This window comes from Salmo salar, chromosome 09 (assembly GCF_965601325.2).
Source record: "Salmo salar chromosome 09, fSalSal1, whole genome shotgun sequence".
Classification (NCBI taxonomy): domain Eukaryota; kingdom Metazoa; phylum Chordata; class Actinopteri; order Salmoniformes; family Salmonidae; genus Salmo; species Salmo salar.
The window spans coordinates 150,405,693-150,428,578 of NC_138299.1; the positions used below are offsets into that span (position 1 = coordinate 150,405,693).

At 43.8% G+C, this 22,886-nt stretch overlaps 1 protein-coding gene across 1 annotated transcript; it reads left to right on the forward strand.

The window, feature by feature from the left end:
- The first annotated feature begins 255 nt into the window (after positions 1 to 255).
- Positions 256 to 11,812, forward strand: LOC106613197 (olfactory receptor 1N2). Its single transcript, XM_082955543.1, is given in 4 exon segments — positions 256 to 820; positions 11,259 to 11,369; positions 11,372 to 11,526; positions 11,798 to 11,812. Coding segments are annotated over 4 exon segments (846 nt in total).
- Positions 11,813 to 22,886: the final 11,074 nt, after the last annotated feature.

The window sequence follows — 22,886 nt, forward strand, 5'->3', positions numbered from 1 at the left end:
TAAAGACAATATATGTTTACAATTATAAACTACAATATGATTACATTTCAATTCACCATCTACAATGACTGAATATAACCAATCTGATAATTCAGTAAATATGTTACTAAGAACCTTACATTAAGCTAGGCTGGAGCTAACTAGCTTTAAATACATTTTTGCTAGTATTGAGTCAGATTTGAATACCAATTAGTTTAATAGTACTTTAAAATGTGTACATTAGATTTGCTTTTCTTCCTTTACAGGTATTTGATGATGTCGGTCCAGACTCTTAATCAAACAGTCAGTTACCACTTGCAGATTGCCAGTTTTGACATCCCTTCCCCAATGACCTACCCTGTGTTCATCATGGGTCTCCTGCTCTATCTGTTCTCTATTTTCTGTAACCTGACCATCATGCTGTTGATCATCACACAGCGGACTCTTCACAAGCCCATGTTTTACATCCTCTTCAGTCTCCCCCTGAATGACCTGGTAGGAATCAGCTCTATGCTACCCAGGGTGTTGTCAGACATCGTGACTCAGACTCACTCTGTGTACTACCCCACATGTGTTTTTCAAGCTTTTCTTTGCCACATGTACGGGGGTGGTGTGCTTTTTGTACTTGCAGCGATGTCAATTGATAGATATTTTGCCATTTGCAAACCACTGCAATACCCCTCGATCATGACACCTTTTACACTATGTGTTATTATATCAGCTGCTTGGGGCCTGGACATGGCCATGATACTGACCCTGTTTGCTCTTCAGTCCCGAGTTAAGAGGTGCAAGGCTTACATACAAAATATCTACTGTGACAACCCCTCTCTACTTCGCCTCTCATGTGGAGAAGATCTCACAGCTAACAACATTTATGGTTTGGCTATGACAGCGCTTATGCAGATTATCAGTGTTGGTATTCAGCTATTTTCCTATATTAACATTCTTGTAATATGCATAATTAATCGACAATCTGACACCAAGAGCAAGGCTGTAAACACCTGTGTTGCTCAGCTAGTGACATTTCTCCTTTTTGAACTTACTTCCACCTTTGTAATACTGTCATATCGCTTTCAGAACATACCTCATAATGCACAGAAACTGTGCGGTATGATGATCTATCTGCTCCTACCAATTATTAATCCAATTATATATGGGATGAAAACAAAGGACATCAGATCAGCATTTTTCATGGTGGTGAGGAAGAAAAAGATAGCGTTCAAGTGAACATTTCATGAATGTCAGCTCCACACTGGTTGCCTGTGTGTCTTAGGGCTCATGCGTATATCTCCGCTAATCAAATGGAAAATGAATCTGTTTTGGGGCAACATCGACTCTGCTCATGTAGTGTAGGCCGATCAATACCCTGTCATAGTAAAACACCTAACATTTGTTCAATACAATTCTTCCTTCACTTGTTTTCAGAATACCATTCAATCGCATTTTGTAAACTGGACATGTTAGGCAGTGGCCTTTTTAAAGGTTTGTTTTACTCATGTATTTTATGTGATATTTTAATATATGCATAAAGTTGTTTCATATAAATTGATATATTGCAAGGTGACCTCAGCGTGGAAAATTCTGTCATATTAATGAGTAGTCCTGCAATTTCCCAAGCCACCCAGACTGAACCACTTGGTGCTGTGTTATATTGTTCAATCAGCCAAGAAACCCTATGACACATTATCAATAAGTGTCATTAGGAATGTGAATGTGATTACGAATTATTAAATTGAATATGAACTGCATCAGTCTATGAAATCCTCTTTTGTCTGTGGACTCGAGCAGACTATGAGACAGCTATACGTGTAATTGGTAATCTTACCCAGTCCCAATGATTTAACTAAGGCCTTTAGACAGCTTTATGGTTTATGACGTAAAGGCCCAGTGCAGTCAAAAATGAGATTTTTCTGTGTTTTATATATATTACCACACTTAATACTGTGAAATTGTGAACATTATGGCAATGCCCTTTTAGTGTAAGAGCTGTTTGAAAACATTTCAGCCTGTTTTGGTGGGATGGCGTTTTGTTCACCAGGCAGTAAATTCGTTAATAGACCAATAAGAAATAGTTGCAAACATCTCTGCCAATAACAGCTAATTTTCAGTTTTTCCCTCCCCACTAAGAAGACTCAGTCCTAGCAAAATTCTTGATTGAGAAATTGCTCTTTGCTATTTTTGTTTCTTTTTGACCATTTTAATTGAAAACAAACAAAACATGGTACTTAATAGCTACCCATGTATGATTTGATATTGAGATAAAAACAGCTGCATTGGACCTTTAAGTAAGGCATTCGGAAGGCCTTGTGGTTGTGTACTGTTCGGTTAGGAGGTGTGACTGTTAGGGGGCAGGTGTGACTACAGCTGTACTCCACAACCGGGACAGCAGCACCTTTTGTCTCTCTGTCACAGTTTACCTGTCTTCCGGGGCTGTATCTATAATCACCACAGTACTTTGAGCTTAGACAGTCTGAGCTTGGTCTACCGATATGCATACTGGTTTCACTCACATTGGGCTGTTTTAAAAGGATAGTTCAGACAAATTTCAAGTGTACAGATAACTGGCAAGTATATAGATTATGAAAGTCAGCAACCGAAAATGTGGCTTAGTTTACCTACTCACAACATATCATTATCATCATTGAATGCCAAACAATGGGAGGGGTAGAACCAGTGCTTGACTTTGACTGAAATAGGTGCCGGTGCTCATTTTGGGTGTTGGTACTGTTTATATTTAGGTGCAGGAACTCCACAATACTTTTGAGCTAATATTCTATAATAGGAACAGGAGATCAAGCAGTAGAACATGTGTAGCACTAACGTAAAACTGCAAAAAATGTTGGAAAGAAAATAACTTTATGTCCTGAGTACAAAGTGTTATGTTTGGGGAATATTCAACACATCACTAAGTACCACTCTTCGTATTAACAAGCATGGTGGTGGCTGCATCATGTTTAGGGTATGCTTGTCATCAGCAAGGACTAAGGAGTTTTTTTAATGATAGAAATAAACTGATTAGAGCTAAGCACAGGCAAAATCCTAGAGGAAAACCTGGTTCAGTCTGCTTTCCAACAGACACGGGGAAATTCACCTTTCAGCAGGACAATAACCTAAAACACAAGGCCAAATATAAACTGGAGCTGCTTACCAAGAGGACATTGAATGTTCATGAGTGGCCTAGTTACAGTTTTGACTTAAATCGTCTATCAAATCTATGGCAGGACATAAAAATGGCTGTCTAGCAATGATCAACAACCAACTTAAAAAAGGTTGAATTTAAAAAAGAATAATGTGCAAATATTGTACAATCCAGGTGTGTATAGACTTACCCAGAAAGGTGCCAACGCAATAAGACCCAAGGGGGTGTGGTATATGGCCAATATACCATGGCTAAGGTTGTTCTTAGGCACGTGCCTGGACACAGCCCTTAGCTGTGGTATATTGGCTATATATCACAAACCCCTGAGCTGCCTTATCACTATTATAAACTGATTACTGACGTAATTAGAGCAGTAAAAATAATGTTTTGTCATACCAGTGATATATGTTCTGATATACCACGTCTGTCAGCCAATCAGCATTCAGGATTCAAACCACCCAGTTTATAAGATGTCTTGACTTAGGGGGTTGAATACTTATGTAATCATGATATATTAGTGTTTTATTTTTCTTTAATTATTTACACATTTTTCATTTTTCTTCCACTTTGACATTACAGAGTATTTTGTGTAAATCGTTGACAAAAATGTACAGTTAAATCCATTTGAATCCCATCTTGTAAAACAACAACATTTGGAAAAAGTCAATGGGTGTAAATACTTTCTGGAAGCACTGTTAATACTGCAATACAGTTGTTTTAAAATGTTATCATGAACTAGATCAGGATTCCCCAAACTCGGTCCTGAGTGCTACAGCTTTCTTCTCTCAGCTGGTGGTGAGCATCCTGGTGCAGAATAGGTCTATCTCCTACCCTGTATGCTACCCCCAGGCTCTGCTCATCCACCTGTACGGAGCTGGCTCCTTCACTATCCTGACTGCCATGGCTTATGACAGGTATATCGCTATCTGCTGTCCAAGAAAGCGAAGGTAACCTGCCTAAATGACTACCGCCTCGTAGCATTCATGTCTTTAGCCATGAAGTGCTTTGAAAAGCTGGTCATTACTAGCCTCGAGCTAGGGCCATCTCCCGGCTAGCCAAAGAGGTCAACCAGCCAATTATTGGGCTACAATACCTCTTTTGCTAAATGGCCTGGACCCTTTACTGCCGACACGGAGCCACGACGATCCATCACGACTGGTCTGCCGACGTAACCGTCCGAGGTGGTTTTAACAGGCTCTTTTGTTGCGACGTCACCGGATGCCCATCTGCTTGCCCTTGCCCGCTAGCTGTCTGAATCACTGTGTCTCCAGCTCGCCTAGCGTAGCAGCGTCTACTGAATTGGCTCTCTGACTCATCTAGTGCTTCTCATTGGACCCTATGATCACTTGGCTACACATGCCTCTCCCAAATGTCAATATGCCTTGTCTATTGCTGTTTTGGTTAGTAATTATTGTCTTATTTCACTGTAGAGCCCCCATCCCTGCCCAATATGCCTTAGATAGACCTTTTGTTTCACCCCCCACACATGCGGTGACCTCACCTCACCTGGTGACCCTAGAGACAAATTCTGTCTCATCGTCAATCAATGCCTAGGTTTACCGCCACTGTACTCACATCCTATCATACACTTGTCTGTACATTATGCCTTGAATCTATTGTTCCGCGCCCAGAAATCTGCTCCTTTTATTCTCTGTTCCGAACGCACTAGACAACCAGTTCTTATAGCCTTTAGCCGTACCCTTATCCTACTACTCCTCTGTTCCTCTGGTGATGTAGTGGTTAACCCAGGCCCGGCAGCCCCCAGCACCACTCCCATTCCCCACGCACTCCCATTTGTTGACTTCTGTTACCGTAAAAGCCTTGGTTTTATGCATGTTAACATTAGAAGCCTCCTCCCCAAGTTTGTTTTATTCACTGCTTTAGCACACTCCGCCAACCCTGATGTCCTAGCCATGTCTGAATTATGGCTTAGGAAGGCCACCAAAAATCCTTACATTTCCATCCCTAACTATAACATCTTCCGACAAGATAGAACTGCCAAAGGGGGCGGAGTTGCAATCTACTGTGGAGATAGCCTGCAGAGTTGTATAATACTATCCAGGTCTGTGCCCAAACAATTCGAGCTTCTACTTTTAAAAATCCACCTTCCAGAAACTAGTCTCTCACCGTTGCCGCTTGTTATAGACCCCTTCAGCCCATAGCTGTGCTCTTTGACACCATATGTGAATTGACTGCCCCATATATCTTCAGAGTTCGTACTGTTAGGTGACCTAAACTGGGATATGCTTAACATCCCGGCCGTCCTACAGTCTAAGATTGAGGGCATCTATCTCACACAAATTATTAAGGAATCTACCAGGTACAACTATAAATCCATAACCATGGGCACCCTCTTAGATATCATCCTGACCAACTTGCCCTCTAAATACACCTCTGCTGTCTTCAACCAGGATCTCAGTGATCACTGCCTCATTGCCTGCATGCGTACTGGGTCCGTGGTCAAATGACCACCCCTCATCACTGTCAAATGCTCCCTAAAACACTTCAGCAAGCAGGCCTATCTAATTGACCTGGCCCGGGTATCTTAGAAGGATATTGACCTCTTCCCGGAAGTAGAGGATGACTGGTTGCTCTTCAAAAGTGCTTTCCTCGCCATCTTAAATTAGCATTCCCCATTCAAAAAATGTAGAACTAAGAACAGATATAGCCCTTGGTTCACCCCAGACTTGACTGCCCTTGACCAGCAACAAAATATCCTGTGGCTTTCTGCATTAGCATTATATAGCCCCCACAATATGCAACTTTTCAGGGAAGTCAGGAACGAATATACTCAGTCAGTTAGGAAAGCTAAGGCTAGCTTTTTCAAACAGAAATTGGCATCCTGTAGCACTAATTCCAAAAAGTGCTGGGACACTGTAAAGTCGATGGAGAATAAGAGCACCTCCTCCCAGCTGCCCACTGCACTGAGGCTAGGAAACACTATCACCACCGATAAATCTACGATAATCGATAAATTCAATAAGCATTTTTCTACGGCTGGCCATGCTTTCCACCTGGCTATCCCTACCCCGGCCAACAGCTCAGCACCACCTGCAGCAACTTGCACAAGCCTCCCCGATTCTCCTTCACCCAAATCCAGACAGCTGATGTTCTGAATGAGCTGCAAAATCTGGATCACTACAAATCAGCTGGGCTAGAGAATCTGGACCCTCTCTTTCTAAAATTATCCACTGAAATTGTTGCAACCCCTAGTACTAGCCTGTTCAAACTTTCTTTCGTATTGTCTGAGATCCCCAAAGATTGGAAAGCTGTCGCGGTCATCGCCCTCTTCAAAGGGGGAGACATTCTAGACCCAAACTGTTACAGACCTATATCCATCCTACCCTACCTTTTTAAGGTCTTCGAAAGCCAAGTTAACAAACAGATCAGCAATCATTTCGAATCCCACCGTACCTTCTCCACTATGCAATCTGGTTTCCGAGCGGGTGATAGGTGCACCTCAGCCACGCTCAAGGTCCAAAACGATATCATAACCGCCATCGATAAAAGACAGCACTGTGCAGCCGTCTTCATCGACCTGGCCAAGGCTTCGACTCTGTCAATCACCACATTCTTATCGGCAGACTCAATAGCCTTGGATTCTCAAATGACTGCCTCGCCTGGTTCACCAACTACTTCTCAGATAGAGTTCAGTGTGTCAAATCGGAGGGCCTGTTGTCCGGACCTCTGGCAGTCTCTATGGGGGTGCCACAGGGTTCAATTCTCGGGCCAACTCTTTTCTCTGTATATATTAATGATGTTGCTCTTGCTACTGGTGATTCTCTGATTCACCTCTACGTAGACGACAACATTCTGTATACTTCTGGCCTTTCTTTGGACACTGTGTTAACAAACCCCCAAACGAGCTTCAATGCCATACAACACTCCTTCCGTGGCCTCCAACTGCTTTTAAATGCTAGAAAAACTAAATGCATGCTCTTCAACCGATTGTTGCCCGCACACGCCTGCCCGACTTGCATCATTACTCTGAACGGTTCTGACTTAGAATAAGTGGACAAATACAAATACCTAGGTGTCTGGTTAAACTGTAAACTCTCCTTCCAGACTCACATTAATTAAGCATCTCCAATCCACAATTTAATCTAGAATTGGCTTCCTATTTCATAACAAAGCCTCCTTCACTCATGCTGCCAAACATACCCTTGTAAAACTGACAATCCTACCGATCCTTGACTTCGGCGATGTCATTTACAAAATAGCCTCCAACACTCTACTCAGCAAACTGGATGTAGTCGATCACAGTGACATCTATTTTGTCACCAAAGCCCCATATACCACCCACCACTGTGACCCGTATGCTCTCTTTGGCTGGCCCTCACTACATATTTGTCACCAAACCCACTGGCTCCAAGTCATCTATAAGTCTTTGTATGGTAAAACGCCGCCTTATCTCGGCTCACTGGTCACCATAGCATTTATCTAGAGGATGATTTAAATCACGCTACAGAATGTTTTATTGATTTGCGCACTGAGGTAATGGACCATCATGCCCCAGTAATAAAGAGTACAGTTGGTGCTCGTCCATCTCCATGGATTGATGATGAACTGGGTGAGGCTTTTTCTCAAATAAATATGTTAAAAGTCTTAGCAGCCAAATCAAAATCAGAAATTGATGAACAGAATTATAGAACATTGCGTAATTATGCAGTTAAATTGAATCGAAGGAAAAAAAAGTTATTTTTCAACAATGCTTTTATTGATTGTAAAAATGATTCTAAAATGGTATGGAATACAGTTAAGGGTTTACTTGGTACATCTATCTCATCATGCCCATCTAGTGTGGAGGTTGACGGGAGAATAATAACAAAACCAGTTGATATTGCCAATCATTTTGCAGAATTTTTCACAAAGAAAATTAATTTACTGAGCAACAATGTAAACATACATTTTTCCAAACAAGCTATTGTCCAATGGATTGATGATCATATTATGAGCAACAAGATCTGCTCTTTTAGTCTGCAAACGGTGTCAGTGGAGGAGGTGTTAAACCTTTTGAAGTCATTACCTAATGGGAACTCTACAGGTTATGATCTTATGGACAATTTTTTGCTTCGCTGTGCTGCTCCCCAGATTGCAGTTCCACTGAGATACATATTTAATTGGTCACTGGAAAAGGGGATGTTTGCAAATGTATGGAAGCATGCTAAACTGTGTCCTATTCCGAAAGACTGCAAAGAACCCGCTACTCCTGGTAGCATTGAATTTGGTACAGTCATATCTAACTGACAGGAAACAGTCCACCTATATCAATGGTTCATTTTCTTCCCCTCATGCTTTAAACTGTGGAATACCGCAGGGCAGCTGCCTTGGGCCACTTCTTTATTTAATATACACCAACGACCTTTCCTATACCCTAGCTGAAACTCAAGCTACTATATTTGCAGATGATACTACAATTTATGCAGCAGGACAATCGGTTCAACAGGTACAGCAAGGTTTACAAGGAGATTTGGAGAATATTAGGGAGTGGGTTTGCCAGAATAAACTTGTTTTAAACACCAAGAAAACCAAAGTTATGTTGGTCTGTTCCACTAGGAAAAGGCCAAAACAGCATGGGATACAATTAAGTATGGGAGGAGTACAAATTGAAGAAGTGGCAGAAACCAAACTATTAGGAGTGCAGCTAGACAACTGCTTATCATGGTCATCTCAAATAACTAATCTATGTAAAAAAAATATTAAAACAGCATGTATAATCAGAAGGATAGCTAAATATTTACCAGGAAAAATTCTTAAGCAAATAACACAAGCATTAATTGAGAGTCAGGTGAACTACTGTTCTGTGGTCAAACAACCCAAGCATTAATTGGGAGTCAGGTGAACTACTGTTCTGTGGTCAAACAATCCAAGCATTAATTGGGAGTCAGGTGAACTACTGTTCTGTGGTCAAACAACCCAAGCATTAATTGGGAGTCAGGTGAACTACTGTTCTGTGGGCAAACAATCCAAGCATTAATTGGGAGTCAGGTGAACTACTGTTCTGTGGTCAAACAACCCAAGCATTAATTGAGAGTCAGGTGAACTACTGTTCTGGGGTCAAACAACCCAAGCATTAATTGAGAGTCAGGTTCTGTTCTGTGGTCAAACAATCCAAGCATTAATTGGGAGTCAGGTGAACTACTGTTCTGGGGTCAAACAACCCAAGCATTAATTGAGAGTCAGGTGAACTACTGTTCTGGGGTCAAACAACCCAAGCATTAATTGAGAGTCAGGTGAACTTCTGTTCTGTGGTCTGGGGAAATGCATCACCAAGTGAAGTTAGGAGGCTGCAGATTGCACAGAACAAAGCAGCAAGGATTGTTTTACGGTGGAGATATGGTTTTTCTGTTGCAGTCATACGCAATGTTCTTGGTTGGTCATCAATCGACAAGAAAATTGAAAAAAACATGCTTGTTTTATTTCATAATATACATCATTTAAAACGGCCAAGTACAATTCACAACGGTAATCAGTTGGTAAGAGACAGACATTCCGTAAATACTAGGAATAGATTGTCCACCATCTATGCGTTATCCAGACAGAAAAGAGAAATAGGCAAAAGAACATTTCGATTTAGAGCAATAAAGAAATTGAATAAATTAACTGAGCAAACCAGAAACCTTTCAATATATAAATGTAAACATTATTTTAAAACAATTTAAATATAATACACAGAAATGTTGTGGGATTACAGAAGATGAAGAATCCATATTTTTTAGATTGATTATTTATTGATTTATTACGTTAGTATATTATGTATGTTTGTAATAGTGTGTTATATGTGAAAATGTGTTCGTATATAAATTGTATTTTAATATTTAAGGACTCTTGGAAGATTAGTCCAAATGGGGACTAAAAGAGATCCAAATAAAATAAAATAAAATCAAACACCCACCCGTAGGATGCGCTCCAGCAGGTATATTTCACTGGTCGTCCCCAAAGCCAACACTTCCTTTGGCCGCCTTTCCTTCCAGTTCTCTGCTGCCAATGACTGGAACGAATTGCAAAACTCACTGAAGCTGGAGTCTTATATCTCCCTCTCTAACTTTAAGCATCAGCTGTCAGAGCGCCTTACCTCCCTACTCTTCTACATTTGCTCACACTGTACATAGATTTTTCTATTGCATTATTGACTGTACATTTGTTTATGTGTAACTCTGTGTTGTTGTTTTTGTCGCACTGCTTTGCTTTATCTTGGCCAGGTCACAGTTGTAAATGAGAACTTGTTCTCAACTGGCCTGCCTGGTTAAATAAAGGTGAAATAAATAAATAAATAAAAAAACATCAACACCATCATCCCTGAATCCCCAGACCCACTCCAATTCGCATACCGCCCCAACAGATCCACAGATGCTGCAATCTCAATCGCACTCCACACTGCCCTTTCCCACCTCGACAAAAGGAACACCTATGTGAGAATGCTGTTCATTGACTACAGCTCAGCGTTCAACACCATAGTGCCCACAAAGCCCACAACACATCTGTAAGCTTATCCTCAACACTGGGGCCCCTCAGGGGTGCGTGCTTAGTCCCTCCTGTACTCCCTGTTCACCCATGACTGCGTGGCCAAGCACGACTCCAACACCATCATTAAGTTTGCTGACAAGACAACAGTGGTAGGCCTGATCACTGACAATGATGAAACAGACTATAGGGAGGAGGTCAGAGGAGCTGATTGTGGACTACAGGAAAAGGAGGGCCGATCACCCAAGTCATAGACTGTTCTCTCTACCGCACAGCAAGCGGTACAGGAGCATCAAGTCAAGGTCCAAAAGGCTCCTTAACAGCTTCTACCCCAAAGCTATAAGACTGCTGAACAATTTATCAAATGGCCTCCCGGACTATTTACATTGACACCACCCCCCTTTGTTTTTACACTGCTGCTACTCGCTGTTTATTATCTATGCATAACCCATAACCCTTACCCCTACCTACTGTACCCCCCACATTGACTCGGTACCGCCGGATTATGATTTGATTTGATTAGTAGTTGTTTATATGTGTGTAATCACAAATGAGCCTCACCAACGACGGATTGTTACAAAACATATCCACTACTGTTTTCTGCAGATTTTGAAGTGAGTGACCAGACCCAGCAGAACCACAGTCAGTGTAATGACCAGTGGCTCTTGGTCATTACACTGTGATGACACACATATAAACAACTGCTATGGGTTGTTTATAACAGCTGTCTTTCAGGATGTAACGTTGATAGTGGTTATATTTACATATATCTAGATCCTGCTCACCTGTTTATGAATAAGTCGTCTGACACCCGGAGCAAGGCCATTCAGATATGTGGTACACATCTTGTAGTGTTGTTATTCTTAGAGTTCAACGCCTGCTTTAGCCCTGATAGCTCATCAATTTTAGCAATCAGCTCCATCTCTGAGGAGGGCTTTTGGAGTGTCAGTTATTGTGTTCCCACCCATTCTGAATCCCCTCATATATGGTCTAAAAACAAAAGAAATTCAACAAATTGTTATGGGTTTCTGCAAACGAAGGGTATCTTCAGTTAAATGAGAAGAAATACTGCACATGAATGTGATAATAGATGTCATGGGCTTTAGGGACAATTTTTAAGGCCTTCCAAAATAAAATAAAGATACGCTCCTTTGTAAATCAAATGGATTATGTTGAAGAGGCTTCCATTAAAGAACACCCTCTGTGTTCTGTTAGACAGGTAACTCTTGATCTGCAATATAGCAGGGGATGTAAAGCCATAACGCATTTGTTTTTCAAGCATTATGACCGATGTCAAAACCCACACTGAAGTCATAACAAAACAGCTCCCACAATCTTCTTATTATCAATTTCTCTCAGCCAATTATCAATTTGTGTAAGTGCCATACTGTACATGTTGAATGCCCTTCCCTGTTAGCTGAAAGTCTGTTAGCCATTTCATTTAGAATTTTAGGACCCCTTAAGGTATCAAAAACGATGACAAAATGATTTGATGAAACATTGAATTTGAACTTGCTGCTATTAGCCCATAGAAATGCATTCAATAACAGCTTCATATACTGAACAAAATATAAACGCAGCATGTAAAGTGTTGGTTCCATGTTTCATGAGCTGAAATAAAAGTTGCAAGACATTTTCCATATGCACCAAAAGCTTATTTCTTTCAAATTCTGGGCACAAATGTATTTATAGCCCTGTTAGTGAATATTTTTCCTTTGCCAAGATAATCCATCCATTGCGTGGGGACAATAAAGGGACACTCTAAAATGTGCAGTTTTATCACACAACACAATGTTTTAAGGGAGCATGAAATTAGCCTGCTGACTGCACGTCACGACTTCTGCCGAAGTCGATGCCCCTCCTTGCTCGGGTGGTGTTCGGCGGTCGACGTCAGCGGCCTTCTAGCCATCATTGATCAGTTTCTCATTTTCCATTGGTCTTGTCTTGTTTTCCGACACACCTGTTTCCAATCCCATTAATTACATGTTGTGTATTTAACCCTCTGTTTCCCTCATGTCCTTGTCGGTGATTGTTTTCGTTATGTTATGTTACGTGTGTTTTGTATCGGTGTGCGACGGGTATTATGTTACCCATGTTATTTTGTACTTTGGTTGTGGAGTTTAAAACAAATAATTAAATACTCCATAATAACCAATTTTGTTTCTCCTGCGCCTGAATTCCCTGCCACCAACAAACACTAAAATAGTTTTTATTTACTAACTCTATTTTATCAATGTACCAATCGGGTTTCAGGAAGAAGCATAGCACAATTACAGCAGCTATGAATGTTTTAAATGATATCACTGAAGCTCTTGACAAAAAACAGCATTGTGTCTCACTTTTAATTGATCTCTCTAAGGCTTATGATACAGTTGATCATGCTAGACTGAGGCAGAGATTGTCGAGTGTAGGTCTTTCGGAGCATGCAGTTGCATGGTTTGTTAACTATCTGTCTGATAGAACTCAGTGCACTCAATTTGATGGGCTTAGGTCTGTTAAATTGTCTGTCTTTAATGGTGTGCCCCAAGGCTCTGTACTTGGTCCTCTCTTATTCACTATTTATATAAATAATTTAGACAAAAATGTCCAAAATGCGCAACTTCATTTTTATGCTGATGATACTGTTATTTACTGTTGTGCCTCATCTCTTACAAAAGCTTTCCAGAACTTGCAAACTGCTTTTTATACTGTTCAACATACCTTGTGTCAATTGAAGCTTATCCTCAATACTGACAAAACTAAACTAATGGTGTTTTCTAAAGCAGAAAATAGACCTCTGAATCTTTCACCTATTACTACCTGTCAGGGCAAGGAGATTGAGGTTGTAACCTCATATAAATATCTTGGAATTTTGATTGATGATGGCCTCTCTTTTAAAATGCACATTCAACACCTTAAACATTTTTTGAGCTGAAATTAGGATTTTATTTTAGGAATATGGCTTGTTTTTCTTTTGAAGCCAGAAGGAGGCTAGTATCAGCTACATTTATGCCTTTACTAGACTATGGGGATATTTTATATATGAATGCTTCCACTCAGTGTTTGAGATCAATTGACACCCTTTACCATGGCACTTTGAGATTTATCTTAAACTGCAAAACCCTTACGCACCACTGCACTTTGTATACCAGGGTTGGCTGGCCTTCTCTAGTCACTCGTAGGCTCAGTCACTGGTCTACTTTTATTTACAAAGCCATTTTGGGTTTACTACCTTTTTATTTAGGCATTTTTATTGTTCAGAAATGTGGTGGGTACTCTCTTCATTCGCGGAACTTTATCCTGCTAACTGTTCAAATGTCCGAACTGAATTTGGTAAAAGGGCTTTTATGTACTCTGCGCCATCGTCTTGGAATGCCTTGCAAAATACTTATAAACTGGAAGAACTTGTCCCGATTGGTATTTTTAAATCACTGATGAATGATCTTGAGACTGATTCCCTGACATGTCAATGTTTTTAATTTGCTGTTTTTGATTTTGTTATACTCTTGTGAATTCTATGGTTTTTACTAGATTACTTGTAGTTTTTCATGTTGTTTGTCTGTAATTTTTGTAATGACTTGGCGCTGCCTATCTTGGCCAGGACGCTCTTGAAAAATAGATTTTAAATCTCAATGACCCCTTCCTGGTTAAATAAAGGTTAAATAAAATAAAAAAATACACGAATATGACAGAATCACCAACCCGTATATTGAAGTCAGTAGGAGAAGATACACCGGTCAGAGAGGTGGAGGAGCGCATCCAGAAGAATGCGGAGAAGCTACACCATCTATGCGCCGCCATGGATCGCGTTGTCCAGAATCTGGACCGCTGGGAGAGACAGGGAATTCATCCAGTGCCTCCACCAGCCCAACCGGGGTCTATCCGAAGCGTCCCCTGCCAACCGGAACCCGGTGGCATCAGTCTAGCCTTGCCTCATGGTTACGACGGGGGTGTTGCCAACTGCCTGGGTTTCTTACTCGAAGTAGAACTTTGTCTGGCCACGGTTCACCCAGTTCCCACTGACTGGGAGAAGAGTTTCACCCTCGTCTCATGCCTCACCGGGAGAGCCCTGGAATGGGCCAGAGCTGTCTGTAGAGAAGGAGATGCGGCGCTGGAGCATTATGAGGAGTTCACCCGCTGTTTTCGGGCAGTTTTCGACCACCCACCCGAGTGCAGAGCGGTGGGTGAGCGCCTCTACCATCTGAGGGAGGAGACGAGGAGCGTCCAGGATTTCGCCCTGGAATTCAGAACCCTGGCAGCTGGTACGGGATGGAATCACAGGGCCCTGATTGACCATTACCACTGCAGTCTGTGTGAGGACGTCCGTCAGGAGCTGGCCTGCAGAGACACCACCCTCACCTTCGACCAGCTGGTGGATCTGTCCATCCGGCTGGACAATCTGCTGGCTGCTCGCGGACGTCCAGATCGGGGTCTGGTGGTTCCATCCTCCCGCACTCCCTCTCCTATTCCCATGGAACTGGGAGGGAGGGTGCACAGGGAGACTGGAGGGGGTTCCCGTTCGTGCACCATTGGTGGCCGCAGTGGTCACACTGCTGGTCGGTGCCGGGTGGGTTCCTCTGTGAATCGAGGTACCAGGCAGGGCGCTCTGGCACCACCCCAGGTGAGTAGGCACCATTCTCATCCAGAGCCCTCTGTTGCACATATATTTGTGTCTGTTACTTTTCCTGATTTTTCCCCGCGTTCCCAGCATAAGGCGCTAGTAGATTAAGGCGCGGCTGGGAATTTCATTGATCAAGCTCTTGCTCGTAGTTTAGGGATCCACATTGTACCCGTGGATGTTCCATTCCCCGTTCACACCTTAGATAGTCGACCATTAGGATCAGGGTTGATCAAGGAGGCCACAGCTCCTTTGAGTATGGTGACGCAGGGGGGTCACAAAAAAAATGGTATTTTCCTTATTGATTCTCCTGCGTATCCCGTGGTGCTGGGTCTACTTTGGTTAACTAGTCATTACCCCACTTTCTCTTGGCCACAGAGGGCTCTCACGGGGTGGTCGCGAGAGTGATCAGGTAGGTGTGTAGGGGTTCCGTTGGTGCTACTATGGTTGAAAGTCCAGACCAGGTCTCCACCATGCGCATTCCCCCTGAATATGCCGATTTGGCTCTCGCCTTCTGTAAAAGGAAGGCGACTCAATTACCACCCCATCGACAGGGGGATTGTGCGATAAATGTCATGGTAGACGCTGCACTTCCCAAGAGTCACGTGTATCCCCTGTCGCAAGCGGAGAAGGTGGCTATGGAGACATATATCTCTGAATCCCTGCGTCAGGGGTACATTAGGTTCTCCATTTCACCCGTCTCCTTGAGTTTCTTTTTTGTGAAGAAGAAGGATGGAGGTCTGCGCCCGTGCATTGATTATTGAGGTCTAAATAAAATCACGGTGGGATACAGTTACCCACTACCTCTGATCACCACGGCGATTGAGTTAATGCACGGGGCGCGCTTCTTCACTAAACTGGATCTCAGGAGTGCGTACGATCTGGTGCGTATCTGAGAGGGGGATGAGTGGAAGACAGCATTTAGTACCACCTCAGGGCATTATGAGTACCTCGTCATGCCATACGGGTTGAAGAATGCTCCATCAGTCTTCCAATCTTTTGTAGACATGATTTTCAGGGACCTGCACGGGCAGGGTGTAGTGGTGTATATTGATGACATTCTGATATACTCCGCTACATGCGCTGAGCATGTGTCCCTGGTGCGCAGAGTACTTGGTCGCCTGTTGGAGCATGACCTGAATGTCAAGGCTGAGAAATGATGGAGAGTGACCGCATTGTAGCCGTGCATAATTGGCCTACTCCAACCACGGTAAAGGAGGTGCAGCGATTTTTAGGGTTTGCCAATTACTACCGGAGGTTTATCCGGGGTTTTGGTCAGGTAGCGGCTCCCATTACCTCACTATTGAAGGAGGGTCCGGTGCGTTTGCAGTGGTCGTCTGGGGCGGTCAGGGCTTTTAGGAAACTGAAGGCTCTGTTTACCTCGGCTCCTGTGTTGGCTCATCCGGATCCATCTTTGCAATTCATAGTGGTGGTGGACGCTTCTGAGGCTGAGATAGGAGCTGTGCTCTCTCAGCGCTCGGGTACACCATCTAAGCTCCGCCCCTGTGCCTTCTTTTCTAAGAAGCTTAGCCCGGCGGAGCGAAACAATGATGTGGGGGACCGGGAGTTGCTGGCTGTAGTAAGGGCTTTGAAGGTGTGGAAACATTGGCTTGAGGGGGCGCAACACCCTTTCTCATCTTGACTGACCACCGTAATCTGGAGTACATCCGGGCAGCGAGGAGACTGAATCCTCGTCAAGCTAGGTGGGCGATGTTTTTCACCAGATTCCGTTTTACCATCTCGTATATCCCAGGTTCCCGTAACGCTAAGGCCGACGTACTGTCTCTACGATACCGAGGAACGGTCAGTCGATCCCACCCCCATACTTCCGGCTTCTTGTTTGGTGGCACCGGTGGTCTGGGAGGTGGATGCGGACATCGAGCGGGCGTCACGGTCAGAACCAACTCCACCACAGTGGCCTGCTGGTCATAAGTACGTTCCGCTTTGTGTTCGTGATCGATTGATTAGGTGGGCGCACATGTTACCCTCCTCGGGTCATTCGGGCATTGAGCGGACGGTGCGGACTCTTAGAGGGAAGTACTGGTGGCCCACCTTGGTGAGGGACGTGAGGAACTATGTCTCCTCCTGTTCGGTGTGCGCTCAGAGCAAGGCTCCCAGGCACCTGCCTAGAGGGAAATTACAGCCCCTCCCGGTTCCACAACGACCATGGTCCCACCTGGCGGTGGATTTCCTGACCGATCTCCCGCCGTCTCAGGGCAACACTACGATCCTGGTCGTTGTGGACCGGTTCTCTAAGTCCTGCTGTCTGCTTCCGTTACCCGGTCTTCCTACGGCCCTGCAGACCGCGGAAGCCTTATTCACCCACGTCTTCCGGCACTACGGGGTGCCCGAGGATATCGTCTCAGATCGAGGCCCCCAGTTCACATCCCGAGTGTGGCGGGCGTTTATGGAGCGACTGGGGGTTTCGGTCAGTTTGACCTCGGGGTTTCACCCCGAAAGTAATGGGCAGGTAGAAAGGGTAAACCAGGAGGTGGGCAGGTTTCTGCAGTCCTACTGCCAGGACCGGCCAGGGGAGTGGGCAAGGTTCGTGCCATGGGCCGAAATGGCTCAGAACTCTTTGCGCCACTCCTCTACCAACATGTCACCATTCCAATGTGTGTTGGGTTATCAGCCGGTCCTGGGGCCATGGCATCAGAGCCAGACAGAGGCCCCTGCGGTGGAGGAATGGGTTCAGCGCTCAAGGGAGACCTGGGACGCTGTGCAGGAATCCCTGGAACGAGCCAGGGAGCGACAAAAGGCGAGCGATGACCGGAAACGCAGCGAGGCCCCCGTGTTCACCCCAGGGGAGAGAGTCTGGCTCTCGACCCGGAACCTGCCCCTCCGCCTGCCCTGCCGGAAGCTGGGTCCGTGGTTTGTGGGGCCATTTAAAGTCCTGAGGAGAATAAACGAGGTGTGTTACAGATTACAACTCCCTTCTTATTATCGTATTAACCCCTCGTTTCATGTGTCTCTCCTCAGGCCGGTGGTAGCTGGTCCGCTGCAGGAAAATGAGGTACGGGAGGTCCCTCCACCCCCCCTGGACATCGAGGGGCCCCCGGCGTACACAGTCCGGTCCATCTTGGACTCCAGACGCCGGGCGAGGGGCCTGCAGTACCTCGTGGACTGGGAGGGGTACGGCCCGGAGGAGAGGTGCTGGGTACCGGTGGAGGACATATTGGACCCAGCGCTCATCCGGGAGTTCCACAGCCTCCATCCGGATCGCCCTGCGCCTCGCCCTCCGGGGCGTCCTCGAGGCCGGCGTCGGCGCGCTGCGGGAGCCGCGCGTCAGGGGGGGAGTACTGTCACGACACCGACGGATGGTGGCGCCCCTCCTCGGCCGGGCGGAGCTCGGCGGTCGTCGTCGCCGGCCTACTAGCTGCCATCGATCCTTTTTTATTTCACTTTCTGTTGGTTAGGTCTAGGTAGGCACGCACCTGTTTTGGGTTAGTCATTAGTAGGGGGGGGGGGGTTATTTAGTTTAGCGTAGGATGTCTGTGTTTGTGCGTGATTATGTTTCTTGTCCGTTTAATGTGCTTGAGGAATGTGTGCTGGTTTTCCTCTGCCTGTGGTTGGTTTCGTTGTGTTCACCACCGCAGAAGTATTTAATGGCTGCGTCCCTATTTTTTGGCGACCACATCAATTTTTTTGAATAAAGAAGTGTGGTCAAGAATTCTCTGTCTCCTGCGTCTGACTCTACCTCTCCTGCTTTCTTGAGCCAGCCCGTGACACATACAAGACGAACTGGCACAGAGAGACAGGAAACACAGGGATACATACACTGGGGAAAATAAGAGACACCTGGAGGGGGTGGAGACAATCACAAGGACAGGTGAAACAGATCAGGGCGTGACACTTATACACTATATTAGGCCCAGCCTTTGAAACTTTGGTTTTCCCAGATATGGCTACTATTTTATGATCACTACTTCCGATGGATGTGGATACTGCTTTAGAGCAGATTTCTGCAGCATTAGTGAAGGATGTGATCAATACATGTGGATGACTTCATTCCTCTGCTGTTTGTAAATACCTTGGTACAGTAGGTTGACTGAGAACGTGAACCAGGTGACAGGCACTTATTACAGTTTTAACATTTTTCTTGAGTGGGCAGCTTGATGAAAGCCAATCAATATTTATGCCACCCTGAAAATATACCTAATTATCAAGCATTTCACACATATTATCCAAATACTGATTTTTAGCACCTGATGGTCTATAGCAACTTCCCACAAGAATGGGCTTTAGGTGACGCAGGTGAAGCTGTAGCCACATTACTTCAATAGCGTTTGACCTGAGATCCTATTTAAGTTTCACAGAAATATGAAAATAACCGCAACACCATCCCCATTGACATTTCTGTCTTTTCTATAGATGTTGTAACCATGTATTGCTAGCACTGTATCGTCAAAGGTATTATCTAAGTGAGTTTCTAAACTGGGTGGTTCGAGCCCTGAATTCTGATTGGCTGACAGCCATAGTATATCAGACCGTATACCACGGGTATGACCGAATTTTTTTTTTTACTGCTCTAACTATGTTGGTAACCAGTTTATAATAGCAATAAGGCACCTCCGGGGTTTGTGATATGCGTCATGCCTAAGAACAGCCCTTAGCCGTGGCATATTGGTCATATACCACAACTCCTCGGGCCTTATTGCTTAATTAAGATAGTCAGGACATGAATGTTTGTCACGTCCTGACCAGTATAAGGGGTTATTGTTTATTGTAGTTTGGTCAGGACGTGGCAGGAGGTATTTGTTTTATGTGGTTCGGGGTTTAATGGTATATGTATTTATGTAAGAGGGGTGTTTGATTTATGTGTTCCGGGGTTTTTGGGTGATGTTCTTGTTTTGTATTTCTATGGTTTTCTATGTTGTGTATTTCTTTGTATTGGCCTGGTATGGCTCTCGATCAGGAACAGCTGTACATCGTTGTTGCTGATTGAGAGTCATACTTAGGTAGCCTGTTTTTCACCTGTCCCTTTGTGGGAAGTTGTTGTTGCACTGCTGTGTGTTAGCCTGCAATACTGTTCGTTCAATCGGTTTCTTGTTTTGTTTCGTTTGTGTTCAATAAAAGTCATTATGAGCACTCAACCCGCTGCGCCTTGGTCCACTACGTACGACGACCGTTACAACGTTATCTTTTAGTAGCAAGTTATCGATTTCATGAACTTTGTTTCTTAGGCTACATATGTTAATGTAGGCAATTTGTTTTGCAATTTTCTGCGATTCTTATTTTTTTATTGCTTTACTGAGAGGATTTTCAGAGGTAGGCATTACAGTGATATTTGTGATTGAGCTGATGTGAACTGCACACATAGTGAACTGCATTGAGTGGGCTTCCTAATAGGACAAACAGCCTCTGCGCTAACCCATATGCACACACAATGCCCCATATTGACAAAGTGAACATGTTTTTAGATCATTTCGAAAATGTATTGAAAATGAAGTACATAAATATCTAATTTACAACAGATTTCACACCCTTTCTAAAGGGTCTTCTTTCTTTGTAGAAGCATCTTAGGCGGTGATTACAGCTGTGAGTTGTTCTGGGTAAGTCTCTAACAGCTTTCCACATCTGGATTGTGCTATATCATTCCCATTATTCTTCTCAGAATTCTTCAAGCTCTGTCAAATTGGTTGTTGATCATTGCTAGACAACCATTTTCAGGTCTTGCCATAGAATTTCAAGTAGATTTAAGTTAAACCTGTAACTCGGCCACTCAGGAACATTAATTGTCTTCTTGGTAAGCAACTCCAGTGTAGATTTGGCATTGTTTTAGGTTATTGTTCTGCTGAAAGGTGAATTCATCTCCCAATGTCTGGTGGAAAGCAGACTGAACCAGGTTTTCCTCTAGGATTTTGCCTGTGCTTAGCTTCATGCCATTTATTTTTTATCCTAAAAATCTCTCCAGTCCTTAATGATTACAAGCATACCCATAACATGATGCAGCTACCACTATGCTTAAAAATATGGAGAGTAGTACTCAGTAATAAAAAATAAAATAATTATTTCACCTTTATTTAACCAGGTAAGCTAGTTGAGAGCAAGTTCTCATTTACAACTGCGAACTGGTCAAGATAAAGCAAAGCAGTGCGACACAAACAACAACACAGAGTTACACATGGAATAAACAAGCATACAGTCAATAACACAATAGAAAAAAAATACAGTCTATATACAGTGTGTGAAAATGGCGTGAGGAGGTAAGGCAATAAATAGGCCATAGTAGCGAAATAATTTCAATTTAGCAGATTAACACTGGAGTGATATATGAGCAGATGATGATGTGCAAGTAGTGATACTGGTGTGCAAAAGAGAAGAAAAGTAAATAAAAAACAATATGGGGATGAGGTAGGTAGATTGGGTGGGCTACTTACAGATGGACTATGTACAGCTGCAGCGATCGGTTAGCTGCTCAGATAGCTGATGTTTAAAGTTAGAGAGGGAAATGTAAGTCTCCAGCTTCAGCGATTTTTGCAGTTCGTTCCAGTCACTGGCAGAAGAGAACTGGAAGGAAAGGCGTCCAAAGGAGGTGTTGGCTTTGGGGATGACCAGTGAGATATACCTGCTGGAGCGCGTACTACGGGTGGGTATTGTTATCGTGACCAGTGAGCTGAGGTAAGGCAGAGCTTAACCTAGCATAGACTTATAGATGACCTGGAGCCAGTGGGTCTGGTGACGAATATGTAGCGAGGGCCAGCTGACTAGAGCATACAGGTCGCAGTGGTGGGTGGTATAAGGGGCTTTGGTAACAAAACGGATGGCACTGTGATAGACTGCATCCAGTTTGCTGAGTAGAGTATTGGAAGTGATTTTGTAGATGACATCGCCGAAGTCGAGGATCGGTAGGATAGTCAGTTTTACTAGGGTAAGTTTGGCGGCGTGAGTGAAGGAGGCTTTGTTGCGAAACAGAAAGCCGATTCTAGATTTGATTTTGGATTGGAGATGTTTGATATGAGTCTGGAAGGAGAGTTTACAGTCTAGCCAGACACCTAGGTATTTGTAGTTGTCCACATATTCATAGTCCACATAATGTGTTGTATTGGAATTGCCCCAAACATAACACTTTGTATTCAGGACAAAAAGTTAATTGCTTTGCCACATTGTTTGCAGTATTCCATTATTTTACCAGGTAAGTTGACTGAGAACACATTCTCATTTACAGTAACGACCTGGGGAATAGTTACAAGGAAGAGGAGGGGGGAGGAATGAGACAACTGTAACCTGGATGATTAGGTGACCATGATGGTATGAGGGCCAGATTGTGAATTTAGCCAGGACACCAGGGTTAACACCCCTACTTTTATGATAAGTGCCATGGGATCTTTCATGACCACAGCCCGTCCTCCCCAATTAAGGTGCCACCAACCTCCTGTGTTGTTGATCCATCCTCAGTTCTCTCTTATCACAGCCATTAAACTCTGTAACTGTTTTAAAGTCACCATTGGCCTCATGGTGAAATCCCTGAACGATTTCCTTCCTCTCCGGCAACTGCGTTAGGAAGGACGCCTTTATCTTTGTAGTGACTGGGTGTATTGATACCCTATTCAATTGTAATTAGTATGTTCACCATGCTCAAAGGGATATTCAATACCTGCTTTTTCATTTTTTTCATTTTTATCTTTGTAGTGACTGGGTGTATTGATACCCTATTCAATTGTAATTAGTATGTTCACCATGCTCAAAGGGATATTCAATACCGGC